This window comes from Myxocyprinus asiaticus, chromosome 11 (genome assembly GCF_019703515.2).
Source record: "Myxocyprinus asiaticus isolate MX2 ecotype Aquarium Trade chromosome 11, UBuf_Myxa_2, whole genome shotgun sequence".
Lineage (NCBI taxonomy): Eukaryota > Metazoa > Chordata > Actinopteri > Cypriniformes > Catostomidae > Myxocyprinus > Myxocyprinus asiaticus.
Window position 1 is genome coordinate 23,089,501 of NC_059354.1, and position 18,374 is coordinate 23,107,874.

The 18,374-nt window shown below is 45.6% G+C and overlaps 1 protein-coding gene across 1 annotated transcript; it reads right to left on the reverse strand.

Annotated features, from left to right (window-relative positions):
- Nucleotides 1-14,562: 14,562 nt before the first annotated feature.
- Nucleotides 14,563-15,570, reverse strand: LOC127448335 (gamma-crystallin M2-like). Its single transcript, XM_051710782.1, has 3 exons — nt 15,492-15,570; nt 15,154-15,396; nt 14,563-14,877 (listed from the first exon to the last, which is right to left on the reverse strand). The coding sequence occupies exons 1-3, from the start codon at nt 15,501-15,503 to the stop codon at nt 14,608-14,610; spliced, it is 525 nt and encodes a 174-aa protein (XP_051566742.1). The 5' UTR covers nt 15,504-15,570; the 3' UTR covers nt 14,563-14,607.
- Between the last annotated feature and the right edge of the window lie 2,804 nt (nt 15,571-18,374).

Below are 18,374 nucleotides of genomic sequence, written 5' to 3' on the forward strand. Positions count from 1 at the left end.
GAAGAAGGCCGTGATATGGTGAAATTCCTAGACGAGCTCTTCCCTAGTCTGCTCGAGCCATAAGCTGAAAATCGAGCGAGCTCACAGAGTCCCGGCTCGCAGATCCACTGAGGGAGACAGGGTCCGATCAATTCTGGCAAAATTTCTGAGATCATCCAATAAAGATCTCATGTTACATGAGGCGAGCAGCAAAGGAAAGCTTTCTTGGAAGAACCACAAAAATATTTTGTTCCCAGACTTTGCAAATTAGACAAGAGAGAAACGTGATTGATTCAAGGAATGCAAGAATCTCTTACATCAACGGAAGATCGCTTTTGCACTGATGTTTCCGGCCAAACTGAGATTAGATACTAAGGATGACCGTAAAACATTCAATTGTCCTCAGCAAGCACTGTCTTTCATAAAAACATTGGAGTGAGTAAGCCTTTTGGTGATTTTCATGTGGCTGTCTAGTGGACCTGTCTCATTAAACATACACTCGACTGTTTCGAGGAAGCTGAGCGCCTTTTTTGTTTCTTTTTGTGCTGGTTCTGCCTAGCTGCTAGAGTTTGTTTTGTGTAATATATTTTCTTCGGGACAGCTTGTGGATACATCTGCTCGTTTTGCGTGCTTATGCCTCCTGTTGGCTGAAGTTGGTTTTGTGGAATATTTCTTGCAGGACATTGGAGGGAGTTTGACTACCTGAAGGACTGAACGGCCCGTTTTTTTTTTGTTTTTTTTTTGCTGGTTCCGCTAGCAGTTGGAGCTTGTTTTGTGGAGAACACACACCTTCGAGACAGTTAAGTGGATTAATCAGCATAGTTTTGTGTGTGTGTGTGTGTGTTTATTTCGATTACTTGCAAATTTTGTATAGAAACACCGGACTTGAGCAATCTGACGGCAAAGTTGTCGCGGGGACTCTCGTGGCGTTTGAGTTTAGAGGGATGGACACCGGTTGGCGCTGTCGTGCACGGGGTTAAAGCGCATATTTTTCTTTTTTCTGTTTGTTTTGTTCTGGAGAAAGTTCAGAGGTTGATTGTTGCACCAATGTGGAATGTGGTCTTTATAATTTTATTTTTGACACACAATCTATTTTTACTAATATGTCAAATGTTAATATGAGTGGATTATCTCTCTCCACATGGAATGTGAATGGGTTGGGGCACCCCATAAAAAGAAGGCAGGTTATTTATTTTCTTAAATATAAGAAATAAGTATAGTGTTTCTTCAAGAAATACATCTTTCCCCGCAGAAAGCTGAAAAATTTGGGAAGATATGGGTTGGACATGTTTTCTTTAGTGCTGGCTCGATTAAGAGCAGGGGAGTCATTATATTGATAAGAAAACATCTACAATTCAAACGTCTCAAACAGATTAAAGATTAATTAGGAAGAGTCATTATTGTTTAAATTCAGGGGCAAATGTTGATTTTGACTAATATTTATGCACCTAAAGTTGATGATGAGGGCTTTTTTATAGATCTTGAAGGGATGTTGCAAGCTGCTGGCACCCCTCATGATATAATATTGGGAGGAGACTTTAATTTATTGATGGACTCAGTCCTTGATCATAGTGAAGCAAAAGTGTGCAAGCCTCCTAGACCAGCACTGACGCTTCACTGGATGTGTAAAAATCTTGGTCTTGCAGATATTTGGAGACTTTTGAACCCATCTGGTAGGGACTATGCATTTTTTTCATCAGTCCATAAGATCTATTCTAGAATAGATTGAGAAGTCCCTCATTTAATCTGTTGAATGAACAAAATCAATCCAATTGATTGCTCAATTGGAAACATCTTAGTCTCAGATCATGCCCTCGTGAGTTTAGAGGTGTTGCCACATACGGAGAAAAATAAATCATATAATTGGCACTTTAATTATCCCTTTTGCAAAATCCTGAATTTCAACAAATGCTAAAGGCTGAAATCACTGTTTATATGGAGACAATCTGGTCCTCAGTATCCTCTGTGGGCGTGGCTTGGGAGGCACTTAAGTCAGTTCTTAGGGGTCAGATCATACAGTATGCCTCATTCATCAAAAAATACAAAGCACGAGAACTCGTGGAAGTTGGAAGGGAATATTAAAAGTGCCGAGGCAGAGCTGAAGTGCCGAATGTTGTCTGTTGGCCTCAGAGAATTGACCCGATTGAAATACAAATATAATACTAGTTCGTCATGGAAGGTGGAGTTTTGGCTATTCAGGGCAAGACAGTCATACTTTGAGTCGGGGGACAAAGTAGGGAAGCTTTTGGCTAGATACATAAAGCAGAGAGAGTCTTTTTCTACCATTCCCTCAGTGAAATCTGCTGGTGGTGAAATATTTACCTCGGCCATTTATATTAATAATGCTTTTAAAGAATTATATCTTGATCTCTATAGTTCCACGTCTTTGTCTACTGATGAAGATATTAGAAACTTTGTGGAACCATTAGAACTCCCTAAACTGACGACTGAGCAAAAAAATTCTCTTGATTCTGAGATAAGCTTGGAGGAGCTTGGCGAGGTAATTAAAGCCTTGCCTACAGGCAAAGCTCCGGGGCCAGATGGTTTTGCTGCTGAATTTTTTAGATCTTATGCTACAGAACTGGCTCCACTTTTGTTAGAAGTTTATATGGAATCATTAAAGAATGGAAAGCTTCCGCCAACCATGACACAAGCCAGGTCAGTCTGATTCTTAAAAAGGACAAAGATCCAAGCAAGTGCAAGAGTTACCGTCCAATTTCCCTGATCCAGCCAGATGTAAATATATTGGCAAAAATCCTGGCTAACCGATTAAGTAAAATTATGACGTCTCATACATACAGATCAGGTGGGGTTTATTCTGGGCCGCAGCTCTTCTGATAACATTAGGCGTTTCATCAATATCATGTGGTCAGTGGCGTATGAGCGGACTCCGGTAGATGCTATCTCATTTGATGCCGAAAAGGCGTTTGATATGGTAGAATGGGATTATCTTTTTAAGATTTTGGAAATATATGGGTTTGGGAACACTTTTTTTGAATGGATTAAGTTGCTTTATAGACATCCGGTAGTGGCTGTACAAACAAGATTATTTTACTCTGGATAGGGGCACCCGGCAGGGTTGCCCTCTTTCCCCATTATTGTTCTGTTTTGCCCTGGACCATTAGCAGCTGCGATAAGAAAGGAAGATGATTTTCCAGGGGTGGTGGCAGGAGTTATGGCGCATAAGCTTTTGCTTTACGCAGATTATATTTTATTATTTGCCTCCAACCCCACTAGATCTATGTCTTGCCTTCACAGAATTATTAATACCTTTTCTAAATTCTGAGGATACAGAGTCAATTGGTCTAAATCTGAAGCTTTGGCTCTGACAGCATATTGCCCAGTAATGGCCTTCTAGCCGGGTGCCTTCCAGTGGCCCAAACAGGGCATTAAGTATTTGGGCATTTTATTCCCAGCAAATTTGTGTGATTTATTTAGTTAATTTTGACCCCTTAATAAAAAGGTTTTTGAGCGATGTGAGCAGGTGGGCTTCATTACATTTATCTATGACTGGGAGGGTTAATGTTATTAAAATAAATTGTATTCCAAAATTCAACTACCTGCTACAGTCTCTCCCTGTAGATGTTCCCCTCTCTTATTTCAAGCACTTTGATAGCATAGCGAAGTCCTTCATTTGCAATGCTAAGCATCCTAGATTACATTTTAATAAATTGCATAGGCCAATCAACAATGGTGTGCATGGCCTAACCAAAATTTTGTTTTATTATTATGCATATGGTCTTAAACATTTGGCTCATTGGTTGCTTCCACCTGAGAGAGCCCCTCCCTGGTTTTGTATTGAACGGGAAGTTCTTGCCCCTATTTCGCCATTGCAAAGCCTTTCTATCAAAATAATTGGAGAAGTTAAGTTACACCCCGTTATCTCGCATTTGCACTCAGTATGGACAAAAGTGTCCAGAATGTTTAATTCAGACATTTATTTAAATGTTGCTTCAAGCATATGGCTGAACCCTAAATTATTGTGAGGGGGGTTACTACACTCGATGACGTATATGAGAGCGGAGTGTTAAGATCTTTTGAAGATTTGATTCAACATTTTGGGATTCCTAGATCTCAGTTTCTTAGGTATTTACAGCTGCGCCACCTGCTCTGTACTATTTTTAGGAGTAGCATACAACCCCCCCCCCCCCCCCCCAGTGGCAGATACTCTGTGAGTGGTGATTACTGCTTTTGGAAAAGGTCATGAGACATCCGTGTATTATTCTCTGCTAATTCAGAGTCTGGGGGATGGAGCTTTAACTTCTATCGAGAGATTATGGGAGAAATATTTAAACTTGGTATTGGAGGAAGGAGTGTGGGCTAGGATTTAAAAAAACATCAAGTCTGCATCTAGAGATGCAAGGGTGCGCCTTATGCAATTCAAGATTATACATAGATTATATTGGACCCCCTCTAGATTGTATAGGCTCGGTCTTAAAGACGCACCCAACTGCTGGCAATGCCAGTTGGAAGATGGAGATATGGCCCATGTTTTTTGGTGGTGTGTTGAGATCCAGGGGTTTTGGATGAAGGTTCAGAGTGTTGTGTGTGACATGTTGGGCACTCGGATTTCGTTTTGCCCCAGACTCTGTGTTTTGGGCGATGGGGAGGTCATCGATATGGGGAAAAAAAACATAAAGAACTGGGTCCTGACAAGTGTGATGGTTGCCAGACCGATTGTTTTGAGGGGATGGAAGTCAGCTGGAGCACCCTCATTTCAGGAGTGGTGGGGATTAAATGTTAAATGTTGATTCCATGTACATATGTTTTATTTTTTGTGTCTACTGTGGAATCAGTAAAAATGTTAATCACAAAAAACATTCAATAAATGGATTTTAAAAACCACAAAAAAACAAAAAAACAAAAACAAATGACCTGTGTCATATTTAAATCAAGCAGTACAGTTACTGACTGATTGTTCATTTGACAATGTGTAATTGAAGATACACAGGTTTTGTTGTAATACGTGGAATTTTATTAAAGAATAAATGAATTAATGAAATATGCAATCACATTTCTTGCTGGTTTATATTTGTTTATTTAAAATATAGTTGTCACAGTTTGTCACCTTTCTGTTCATAAAGACTCTTATTTTGACATGCTTCTTGTCTTCTGTTGTTAGTTTGCCCCATACTACATTTCCCATGTTGCACTGCCCTCATCACAGCCATCTGTTCCCCATCTTCCTCACCTGTTCCCTGTTCCCTCATCAATCATCTGTTTGTATATATATACCCTCTAGTTTCACTCACTTATTGTCAGTTCTTATGTTTCCTTGTATGTTTCTGTTATCATTGGTCTTTACGTATTAATGTTACTATTTGGTTCCTTACATTACTCCACGTTGTTTATATCATCATCTCCATTAAAAAGCCTGCATGTAGATCCATCGTCTCTCATCTCTAAAATATTGTTACAATAGTTAGGATCTATTTTTGGATTGTATTTATGACTCCAAAAAGTCTGCAAACACACCTTTTTACAAGAACTGTATTAAATTTTATCTCTGATTGGTTATATCTGCTCTGTAGAAATGTGAAATTATCTCATTATTTGGTAACAGACAGCAGAGGGTAGTAAATACAGGAGGAATTGCATTTCTCATTTCCAAATAATTATAAAAAAAAAAAAAAAAAAGGTACAAAAGAATTTCTGGAATCGTGACCGGAATCGTTAAGAGGAATCAGAACCGGAATTGTAAAATTCCTTACGATTCCCAACACTAGTCGTGGCTGACAGCAGATGCGTATGGCCTTGTTGGAACTCTGCAGCCCGATTGTTAGCTTGCCGCTGAGCATGCAGAAGATTAAACGTGCTAATGGATCACTGATATTGTCTGGTGTTGGAAACTCGCAGAGAAGACAGGAGACTTGGATAAAGCTTCAGCAGGTTTCTTTATTGCAGATGATCAAGAACATCACACAGGGGTGAAACAAAGATGAGAAAATCTACCCCTGACTGTAAGCTCCAGCAGACCTTTTCTAGATGTTATCATCAAAAGGCTTAAGAAACCCCTGGTCCCGAGAACTAGAGATAGGATTTACACACAGATAAAACAATCACTATTAAGTAAGAAACAGGCATCATTTCTCTGTGCTCATTGTGAATGCCTGATATGATTCAGATCACTTTAGTTCCCTATCTGTCACTCACTCGAAGTTGTGTCGATGTAGTGACACTAGGGGTCACTCTTGGGAGCCAGAGACACCTCTGGTCTTTGATAAAAGGCCAGTGAAAATTGGCGAGTGGTATTTGCATGCCACTCCCCTGGACATACGGGTATAAAAGAAGCTGGTATGCAACCACTCATTAAGATTTTCTCTTTGGAGCCGAACAGTCATGCTCACTGAGCTGAATTCCCACGGCTGTTCATTCACCTCTTCTGGATCTGATGGCGCATTTCAGCAGCTTCTGCCCCCTCTGCACTGGTGCACTGCAGAGAATGCCCCTGGGCGCTTCGGCAGAAATAGAAGAGTATATTTCTCTAAAAGAGCGGCACACATGGAACGTCTTTTTAAAGACGCGTCTTTCTAAAGATGCTTTTCCGATTGTGTGTTATTCCTGGTTGTGCTCCTTATCTCTCGTCTTCTCGATCACGATCACTGTCTTTCGTGTCTGGGCACTGGTCATGTTCTCATTGCGAGGACATGTCCATGGCAATGTTGCGGTTGCGGCTGGCCTTCGTAAGAAAGCAAGCCACCCCAGAGGCTCCCCGCCTCGGTCCTTTTACCCACAGGTATGAGGCCAGCGCGGCTAACACTGGGGTGATTTGGGGACCCCAATGGGACCGCCTCCGCCGGGTATCCCCCCGCGGACCTCCCATTCCCCAGCACACTCGTCTGCCCCGATCGGGCTTCCGGATGAGTCCGCCGGCTCATCTCACGGCGAGTTCGACCTCTTATTCGGAGCCCACAAAAGTGATGAGCTCTCGAGCGCAGCATCGGAGAGCGGGCTCGTCCAGTTGGAAGCCTCAGCTGGGCTCCTCCCTTCGGGGATGATTGCCCAGTCACAGGCTGACGCGGAGATGATGACGTGCTTTCCCGGGCAGCCGAGAGCATCTGCTAGAGTGGAACCCTCTGCTTTCCCTGAACCCTCACAGCTTGGTGATTGGTTCCTGGGCTTGCGGCGCCACTCAAAGCCACGCCCCGCCCCGTTCCTTTCTTCCCGGAAGTGCATGAAGAGCTGACAAGGTCGCGGGAGGCAATTTTTACTGCCCGGTCCCGATCTTTTCAGCTTCCCCGACCCTCACTATCCTTGATGGTGGGGTGGCCAAGGGCTATTCGCCAATCCCCCGGTGGATAAAGGCGCTCACGGTGCACCTATGCCTGCAGAGCACCGCCACCTGGCACGGGTGCCCAAAGCCCCCATCCAAGGCCTGTAGGTTTACGTCGTCTCTGACGGCCAAGGCCTATGGTGCCACTGGACAAGCAGCCTCCACCCTGCACGCCATGGCTCTCCTGCAAGTCCGCCAAAGCACTACAGGAACTGCACGAGGGTAGTTCCGCCCAGGATTGATGCAGGAACTGCGCTCGGTGACTGACCTCGCTCTCCGAGCGACGGAGGTCACGGCGCGGTCTCTCGGGCGGACGATGGCCACACTAGTGGTCCAGGAACACCACCTTTGGCTCAACCTGGTCAAGATGGGCGAGGCCGACAAGACACGGTTCCTTGCTGCCCCCATTTCCCAGGTGGGCCTATTCGGTGACACCGTCGAGGACTTTGCCCAGCAGTTCTCGATGGTGGAGCAGTAGACAGATGCTAGCTGGCATATCCTGCCCCAGCGCGGCTCAAGATCCCACACCCCGTCTACTCATCGCCAAGGGCGTCCCACTGTGGTGACTGCACCAGCTTTGCTGCAGACCGCCCCTTCGGCCCAGCCCCGGCATGGAGCCCACCACAGGAAGCAGACGCCACCCGTCTCGCGGCCGCCCAGAACCCGTGAAAGGCTTCAAAGCGCTCTTGAGACGGGCGACCCAGGGACAAGAAACCCACTGCTCTGGAGCTGGTAAGCAGATCTCTCCATCTTTTTGTTACCTTTTGCATTTAATTGTGCTGCATGCCCAAGTGGCTGCAGTACTCAAGAGATCAGCAAGAGTGGTTTCCTTGTCCCTGGGTCACATATCCGGTGTGCACGGCCATCATCACGACCACCGTCAACCACTCTATTTGGCAGGTTTGGCGCTCCAGCGGCGGTCTCCCGCCCCTGAGCGCCCAGCTGTGGCACAAATCCGCCCCCGATGTGACAGACTCCACGGGTCACGAGGACAGGCCTCTTCCTCCCCCGTCCCAGGCTGTTCCGGGGGTGGTCACAAGGAGCCAGGTAATTGCTTCGATGTCCTTAGACTCAGCACGGCCACGACATGGTGTGGCACCTCGAGCTCTGCCCCGCCGCGAGGCCCCACCTGCCAATACATCCGATGACGTTGTCCCTTTGGTCCCCCTTGCGAGGAACTTGGATGCATGGCTTGAGCTTTCCAATCCATCACGAAATCTGGTCCGGACCGTCTGACTCGGCTACGCGATTCACTTCGCTGGGCGTCCGCCCAGGTTTAGCGGTGTCCACTTCACCTTGGTGAAGGACGAAAACGCTGCTATCTTGCGCGGAGATAGCTCCCCTCCTACTGAAGGGTGCGATAGAACCTGTCCCTCCAGCCGAGATGAAGAAGGGGTTTTTCAGCCCCTACCTCATCGTACTGAAAAAAGGCGGTGGGTTGCGGCCAATCTTGGACCTGTGAGTACTGAACTAGGCTTTACACAGACTCCCGTTCAAGATGCTGAGGCAAAAACGCATTCTGGCGAGCGTCCGGCATCAAGATTGGTTCGCGGCGGTAGACCCAAAGGATGCGTACTTCCACGTCTCGATCCTTCCTCGACATAGACCCTTCCTGCGGTTCGCGTTAGAAGGTCAGGCATATCAGTAAAAAGTCCTCCCTTTCGGCCTGTCCCTGTCTCCTCGCGTCTTTACAAAGATCGCAGAGGCTGCCCTTGCCCTGTTAAGGGAGGTGGGCATTCGCATTCTCAACTATCTCGATGACTGGCTAATCCTAGCTCACTCTCGAGACATATTGTGCGCACACAGGTACCTGGTGCTCTCACACCTCAGCCGACTAGGGCTTCGGGTCAACTGGGAAAAGAGCAAGCTCCTCCCGGTTCAGAGCATCTCTTTTCTCAGTTTGGAGTTGGACTCAGTCTCCTTGACGGCGCGCCTTACGAACGAGCGCCCCCAGTCGGTGCTGGCCTGTTTGAAGGCATTCAAACAGAAAACAGCGGTTCCATTGAAATTTTTCAGAGGCTCCTGGGGCATATGGCATCCTCGGCGGTAGCCACCCTGCTTGGGTTGATGCATATGAGGCCGCTTCAGCACTGGCTTCAGACTCGATTCCCGAGATGGGCATGGCGCCACGGGACACATCGCATGGCCATCACGCCGGTCTGTCACCGTCTTTTCAGCCCTTGGACCGACCTCTCGTTTCTACGAGCAGGTGTTCCTTTAGAACTGGTCTCCAGGCACGTCGTGGTCAGGACAGATGCCTCCAAAACGGGCTGGGGCACTGTTTGCAATGGGCCTGCAGCCGCCGGCCTCTGGACAGGTCCATGACTGCATTGGCACAGCAACTGCCTCGAGTTTTTGGCAATTCTGCTCGCCCTGCGGAGGTTTCGGCCTTTGATCCAGGGCAAGCACGTGTTAGTTCAGACAGCACGACAATGGTAGCATATGTCAACTGCCAAGGTGGTCTGCACTCTCGTTGTGTATCACAACTCGCCCGCCGTCTCCTCCTCTGGAGTCAGCAGCACTTTAAGTTGCTGCAAGCCACTCACATCCCGGGCAACCTCAACACTATAGTGGACACGCTGTCACGACAGGTTACCCTCAGGCGGAAGTGGAGACTCCACCCTCAGGTGGTCCAGCTGACTTGGAGTCGATTCGACAGGCACAGGTGCACCTGTTCGCCTCCCAAGAGTCCTCCCCACTACCCGCTCTGGTACACCCGGACCAAGACCCCCTCGGCATAAATGCGCTGGCACACAGCTGGCCCCCTGGCATGTGCAAATATGCATTTTTCCCCAGTGAGCCTACTTGCACAGAACCTGTGCAAGGTCAGGGAGGACGAGGAGCAGGTCGTCCTTGTAGCACCCTACTGGCCCGCCCAGACGTGGTTCTTGGACCTCACGCTCCTCGCGACAGACCCCCCTGGCAAATTCCCCTGAGGAAGGATCTTCTTTCTCAGGGACGGGGCACCATCTGGCACCCGCGCCCAGACATCTGGAATCTCCACGTCTGGCCCCTGGATGGTGGCAGACACGATCACTCCGGCTAGGGCCCCCTCTATGAGGCGCCTGTATGCCTTTAAGTGGCATCTGTTCGCTAAGTGGTGTTCTTCCATCGGGAAGACCCCCAGAGATGCACAGTCGGATCAGTGCTTTCCTTCCTGCAGGAGAGGTTGGAAGGGAGGTTGTCCCCTTCCACCTTGAAGGTGTACGTTGCCGCCATAGCAGCACACCACAACGCAGTCGATGGTAAGTCCTTAGGGAAGCACGACCTGATCATCAGGTTCCTAAGAGGTGCCAGGGGGCTGAATCCCTCAAGACCACGCCTGGTTCCCTCATGGGACTCTGTAGTTCTTCAGGGTCTACAGAGAGCCCCCTTTGAGCCTTTGCAGTCAGCCGAGCTAAAGGCACTCTCCTTGAAGACTGCCCTCCTGACTACGCTCACTTCCATCAAGAGGGTAGGTGACCTGCTAGCGTTCTCTGTCAGCGAAACATGCCTGGAGTTCAGTACGGGATACTCTCACGTGATGCTGAGACCCCGACCGGGCTATGTGCCCAAGGTTCCCATCACCCCTTTTAGGGACCAGGTGGTGAACCTGCAAGTGCTACCCCAGGAGGAGGCAGACCCGGCCCTGTCGTTGCTTTGTCCAGTGCGTGCTTTACGCATCTATATGGACCGCACGCAGAGCTTTAGAATCTCTGAGCAGCTCTTTGTCTGCTTTGGTGCACAGTTGAAAGGAAGCACTGTCTCCAAGCAGAGCATCGACCACTGGCTCATTGACACCATAACTTTGGCATATGTCGCCCAGGACATGCCGCCCCTGGTAGGGCTACAAGCCCACTCTACCAGGGGCGTAGCGGCTCCTTGGGCCCTGGCCAGGGGTGCCTCTCTAACAGACATTTGCAGAGCAGTGGGCTGGGCAACACCCAACACCTGTGCAAGGTTCTACAACCTCCGGGTGGAACCGGTTTCGTCCCAGGTAGTGGCACGCGACACAAGCAGATAAGCCCGGGATAGCTGGCTGGGTGTATTGCTTGCACATAGCGCCTTCCACCTCCCTTGGAGCTGAAGACGTGCGCCATTAATTCCCAGTAGTGTTCACAAACTTTGTTCCCTGTTGACTTCCTCCAAGCCCTGTGGCAGTCGAGTTTTCGGAGAGACTCGCTGCCGGCCCAGTACACGTGCGAACTAAGAGTCCTGTTCTGGGGTAGGTGCTCGGCATGTGGTGGTTCCCTGTAAGGCTAACCTCATGCGATATATATCTTCCTCTAATTCGTTTCCCTGTTGGCAAACTGCGTCTTCCTTAGGCAGAGCCCCTCTGCCCCAGTCTCCATGTTTGTAGTAACTCCTCCCCCATTGGGCAGGATCTACCTTGAAGACTCTCCACATGGTTGGAAAGACCATGTGACGTATTTTTCCACTTAAATATCCCCCCCTCTCTTTGGGCGAGGTGTGGTCTCCGCGGTGTCTTGGGAGGGACACCCCCCGACTAGACCTGGCGGCTCAGTCGGATAATCCCCCTTCTTTTTTAGGGAGTGGAAAAAAAAGAAGGGGAAAAGAGGCCACGACTGGGTTAAGCCTGTCTCTATTTTTTTGGGTAGTCGACTTGTCCCCAAAAAGGGCCGTTCGACACTCATAACTATGTTGGGGGAGGTTACGTGTTGACCTGGTGTGCTGGCTATGAGGCACACAGTAGTCTGCCCACCACACACCACCAGTTCACGTAGCACAGTTACACTAGGACCCCTAGTGTCACTACATCGACACAACGTCGAGTGAGTGACAGATAGGGAACGTCATGGTTACTTGTGTAACCTCCATTCCCTGATGGAGGGAACGAGACGTTGTGTCCCTCCTGCCACAACGCTGAACTACCCGTTGAAATGGTCGGACCTTATACCGGCTCCTCAGCATAAAACCTGAATGAGTGGTTGCATACCAGCTTCTTTTATACCCGTATGTCCAGGGGAGTGGCATGCAAATACCACTCGCCAATTTTCATTGGCCTTTTATCAAAGGTGTCTCGGGCTCCCAAAAGTGACCCCTAGTGTCACTACATTGACACAAAGTCTCGTTCCCTCCATCAGGAATGGAGGTTACACAAGTAACCATGACGTTTTTCGTGTGATGATATGAGAATGATAGAGAATTAACTGATATTAGAGGGAACATTACATGTGCAATCCCACACCAAAACAGTCGTTCAAATTCAAAGCTGTCATCCTAAATAGGGTACTAACTGGCCGTAAAAGCAGAATCCATTGTGCCACATGCAAAACTCAGGAATTCTGTTTTCTATTTTTACTTAGACAGAAAACATTTGTACACGAAAAGCATGCCTAATTAAATACATTATGTATGGAAATCCGCCCTTGCAATCTCCAGAAAATGATAAAAAAAAAAACAACAAAAAAAAAAAACATCGCTATGCAGTAATCACAAATGACTGTTTTGTTTTGTGACAGCACTGAGAAATGTAACAGCTGACAAGGGACAGTGCCATTTATGCGCCGCTTACAAAGCGGTCGGACAACAATTTATACATGAATAAGGAAACTGAGAAACTTAAATAGTCATTCAAATGAAAATAAAAACAGCATAAAGTTAAAGTATTTTTTATGAGGTTAAATTGCCCAAATGTTGGTTGTGACACTTCTGATTGTCTGAAATTTGGTAGGGATCCCAAGCAAAATCTACGCCTATGATCACACTGTGTAACAAATTTCTAAAAGTAGTAAGTGTTATTTCCTAATTGCTTATGCCTCAAAAGTATAGAAAATGGCTATTATTCCCCACAAACTTTGCTTTTGTGACCAGGACAGTGATATTTTGAAATGTACCTATTTTCTAGAACATTCTAGATAGATTCAGAGCTGAATAAACTTGGAGTAACTTCTAGAACTTTCCAGTAATATAAATAGTAGTATAAATTCAGGGGCCTTAAGCCCACCAGTTCAGTTTAGTTCCAGCTGCCTAAGTGGATACATATCTGCATTTTTCTGAGATGGCATCAAGAGGCTGCAAGCATCCGGTAAGATGGAACAAAAATTGTGTTGCATAGTGTTATGTCTTTAATTTATTGACTGTGTTGTAAGAATGTGGTCATGCAAACACCAGAAAATGTTTTGTCTTTCCTGATGGATGAAAAATTAGTGCTGCCTGCTTTCAACATGATCACACGGGAAGTCGACATGTTCCTGTATCGAATATTCCAGTACACTACATCAATCCCATTCTGCCATATAACTGACAAGTGACATCTCCCATCAGACATTTATGCATCATAATGCAGTGCGTTTACCTTCGATAGCTCGTCCTGTGTTTAAACTAGGAAATAACTGCAATTGCATAATCAGTGATTAGTATAATTCGGAGATTCAGTTTCTTTCCTCTAAGTTTATATTGGACTCCACTGATGGCTATAGTGCATTCAAATCATTGAGAGCACATGAACGCCACCACAAAGTAATAATTACGAGGGGGAAACTTCCCGAATTTCCTAGTTGGGGGGCGTGTTGATTTCAGAATCATAGCGGAAGCAAATTGTTATTGGTAATAATTCCATTTTGCTTGTGGATTTTGAATGTGTAGTTTAGGTTGTATGCAAAAAATAGATAGATAAAGCATTTTTTGTTGCATTGGCGCTAAAAAGCTTCCTGTCATTGCCAGGATGAGAAAAAGAGATAAAGAAATATGAAATTTAAAAAAGAGGGTCTGTTCTTTCCTACTAAAATCACTTAAACATGCATCACATTGTATTTACAATCTCCAACCTCTTAAGTACAATCTTCCCAGGAGGATTTGGCTTTGGGTGTAGAGTTCATAAAATATGCATTCCTCTTCACTGTATTACATAATTTGCAACTAAATACAACAGTAATAAATCTGTCTGAACTAATATCCAACATAGAAAGAAAGCCTTCATCTCATTTGCTGTGGTTCTATGAATGTTAATATGAACATTTTTAAATCAGTGAAGCCCATTTTCATGACTAACACTTTAAGAAACCCAAAGACTGGCCCTGCTCTCCAGGCCTAGAGTATGTCATCCTCTGTGAATCCTTCAGGTGTTATAGCACTCTACTATGAATATCCTTTAAAAACATTTTAGCCTTCAGCATATAAAAGTGAAAAGAGTCCACTCTTCTAGAAAAAAAAAAAAAAAAAAAAAAAAAACACACGAAATGGTTTGGTTTTGTTGTGTTGTGTTTTGATGTGTTTCCTTTGTCATGCTTTGCTTTTTAACTCATGTGTGCTTTTTGTGTATTACTCATGCAAATATTAGTGGCAATACTGATTTTCAGGAGACAATGTTCAGTTTTGTAGAGTAATTATTTTATTAAAACAATATTACACTACTACCAAGAATCCATGATACGCCTCATGCTCATGAATCTCATGCCACCCATATTGCTGAAGCTTCTGTACTCTCCAGGCCTGAAGTAGTGCATCCTGCCTCTGTAGTGGGGCTGCTCATACATGAGCCAGTGACCATCCATCACATGGCAGGAATTGCATTGAGACATGCGGTATCGGTCCATGATGTTGTCGCAGTCATCCATCAGCTCATACATCTGGCCCATGAAGTTCTCCCTCTCATAGATCCTCATTCTGTAGGATCCCCTGTACTGTTTTGGAAGAGAAGCTCATTATATATGAGTATCATAAAAAAAAAATCTACAGTAAAAGAAAAGATAAATCTAAAACAATCTAGTTTTGCCTCTAACCTATCACTATGAAAGGATACTCTGTGATATTTTAAGCCATGGTGGGACTTCTTTTTTAGGCAAAGGACTTTTCTAAAATCAGAACCAACTTTCTGCTTGAAGTTTCAAAATTATTATAAATTGAACATTCTTTTGAGGTTAATTGATGTATTACAAATATATGTTCATGGAGCTCACCATGGAGATCATACGACAGGATCTGATGCAGTCACTCATTCCAAACATAGACATGTAATCAGCATACTCGCCCCTCTTAAAGAAATACTGGTTTCCCATGTAGTTGGGATGATCATACATCATGAAACATCCACTCTCCACTCTGCAAGAGTGACAGCGGCTCAGGTAGGAGGACATGTCAGCACAGTCGCTCATGCACTCATAAGAGCGACCCTGGAAATTCCTGTCCTCGTAGAAGATGACCTGAAAATTAAATGTTGATCTTTTAGTGATTTAAAGACAAATGCAAAGTAATTTGTGTGAAATTGTGTGGAAATAGTAGCTGGAACCAAGTTTACCTTGCCCATCATGGTTGCGCTAGCTGATCCTCAGTAGTTCCACACAGGAGAAGCTGAAGCTGATTCTGCTTGTTGACTGATGCTGTCACTCGTACCTTTATACTAGACCAATACTAAAGACTAAACAGGCTCTATTGTTAGTCAGTTCCTGACTGTGCAGGTTGGAATGGAAGCCATTATAGCTAAAGCTTGTATGTAGGTTGCAGTACTCACATTTATTACAACTCTAATATTTATGTTAAGTTTATTAAGTTTGTTTGTTATAATGAAAGTTAATTATAAATGTTTTTCTTCTGTCACACAAAAAGTCATCTTCAGAAGTGCTTGTAGTAAGTGTTGGACATAATTACACTTTAAAAAAAAAGCAATTTTTTGCTGCTTGTTATGAATTAAAGCGAACATTTTTGTCACAACATGATTCGCTTGTACTTAGGTTGGGGATGGACCATCAAATTTCAAGGTATGCTTGATTTGAGTGCTTCTTAGCTCTTTAAGCATTTGCTATTTAATTGATAGTTCAACAGTTTCACTGTCCTAAAACTTGCTCACTTGGCATACACTTATGATAAATAAAATAAATTAAGTTGCTCCAACATCAACATTTTTATTAAATAAACCTTAGTAATGTCAGCTGTATTCTGTTGTTTCATGTCTTTTATTTTGAAATTCTAGTTCCTGTTTCATGTCATGTGTTCCTGTTTCCCTAGTCATGTGATTTCTGTTTTCCCTCCATGTTCATGTGTCATGTTTTCATTGGTTTATTGTTTAATTATCTTGTTATCAGTTCTGTTTGTTCATTGGTTTATGTTCTCCCATGTCTTGTATTTAAGCCCTCATGTTTGCATTGTCTATTGGTCGAGTATTGATTGTGATCGTATGTGTTGGTCAAGCCATGGTCAAGCCATGGTCAAGCCATGGTCAAGCCATGGTCAAGCCATGGTCAAGCCATGGTCAAGCCATGGTCAAGTTTCTTGTTATGACTGCTTCATGTTTGTAGTTTGGGTTAGTGGACTTCACGGTCTGTAAATAAACTGCACTTGGGTTCTTCATCTTCACGTCCTCATCATCATCATCATTGTCAGCAGTTCCAGCTTACGTTACAGAATACTCCACCACCCATGGACCCAGCAGTTTTACTTCTGCGCTTACATCAGGGGAATCGTCCTCTGGAGGACTATGTTGAGGACTTCTGCGGTCTAGCCAGCCAGGTAGATTTCAATGAGGTTGCCCTCAAGGGTTGTTTTAGATTTGGACTAAATGAGTCCATTTCTTTTTTGATGCCTGGCGATCGCAGTTCCCTTAGCCTGGCTCAATATATCGACCTCGCCCTTCGATTCATCGGTTCCCCGTTCTCTGTGGGGGAGGCGGATCCCGAGCCAGAGTTCCACGACATGGCCGCCGCCGAGCCAGAGTTCCACGACATGGCCGCTGCCGAGCCAGAGTCCCACGTCATGGCCGCCACCGAGCCAGAGTCCCACATCACAGCGACACGTCAGCCTGCTCCATGCCTCGTCACAGCGACACGTCAGCCTGCTCCATGCCTCGTCACAGCGACGCGTCAGCCTGCTCCATGCCACGTCACAGTGACGCCTCAGCCTGCTCCATGCCACGTCACAGCGACGCCTCAGCCTGCTCCTTGCCTCGTCACAGCGACGCCTCAGCCTGCTCCATGCCACGTCACAGCGACGCCTCAGCCTGCTCCATGCCATGTCACAGCCACACCTGAGCAGTGGGACCTGGAGATGGTTCCCACCCTTATACCCACCTTTAGTTCTCCTGAGCAGGCAAGGGGAACTTTCGGCCCTCCGATCCCGCCTGGACCCTCTGAGCCCTGGACTTCGCTTTGGCCTGTCGGTCCCTCGACATTGCCTCAGCTCGGCGTTCCCTCGGCTCCACTATGGTCCTTCAGCCTGTCGGCTGTGCCGGGGTCCCTCGTCCCTCTGGCTCCTCCTTGGTCTGTCGGTCACCTGGCTCCGCTTTGGCTCTCATGTCATGTGTTCTTGTTTCCCTAGTCATGTGATTTCTGTTTTCCCTCCATGTTCATGTGTCATGTTTTCATTGGTTTATTGTTTAATTATCTTGTTATCAGTTCTGTTTGTTCATTGGTTTATGTTCTCCCATGTCTTGTATTTAAGCCCTCATGTTTGCATTGTCTATTGGTCGAGTATTGATTGTGATCGTATGTGTTTGTCAAGCCATGGTCAAGTCAAGCCATGTCAAGTCAAGTCAAGTCTAGTCTGGTCATAGTCAAGTTTCATGTTATGATTGCTTCATGTTTGTAGTTTGGGTTAGTGGACTTCACGGTCTGTAAATAAACTGCACTTGGGTTCTTCATCTTCACATCCTCGTCATCGTCATCATTGTCAGCAGTTCCAGCTTACATTACAAGTAAATCGAGTTTGATGAACTTAATAAAGTTGAGTTAAAACTAATCCAAATAAATTATGTTGGTTCAATGAAACTGGCTTAATCTGAATGAAAGAGATTACATTACTTTTAAAACTTTCAACAATTCAATTAAGTAAGGGTAATTACTTAATTTTTTGAGTGTACATGAAGACATAACCAAGGATGGTATTACACCCAGCTAAATATTTTCCACAGTTTCAAACCTTGACTAGGCTTGCCAATTAATTTGCTATAGCACATAATGTCAACAAGCGTTCAGCTTTCCTTCAACCATGACCAGTCCCCCAGTCCCTGCCACTGAAAAACACCCCCACAGCATAATGCTACCACCACCACGCTTCACCGTTATGATGGTATTGCGCAGGTGATGAGCGGTGCCTGGTTTCCTCCAGACACAACGCTTGTAATTGAGGCCAAACAGTTCGATCTTCATTTCATCAGACCAGAGAATCTTGTTTCTCACAGTCTGAGAGT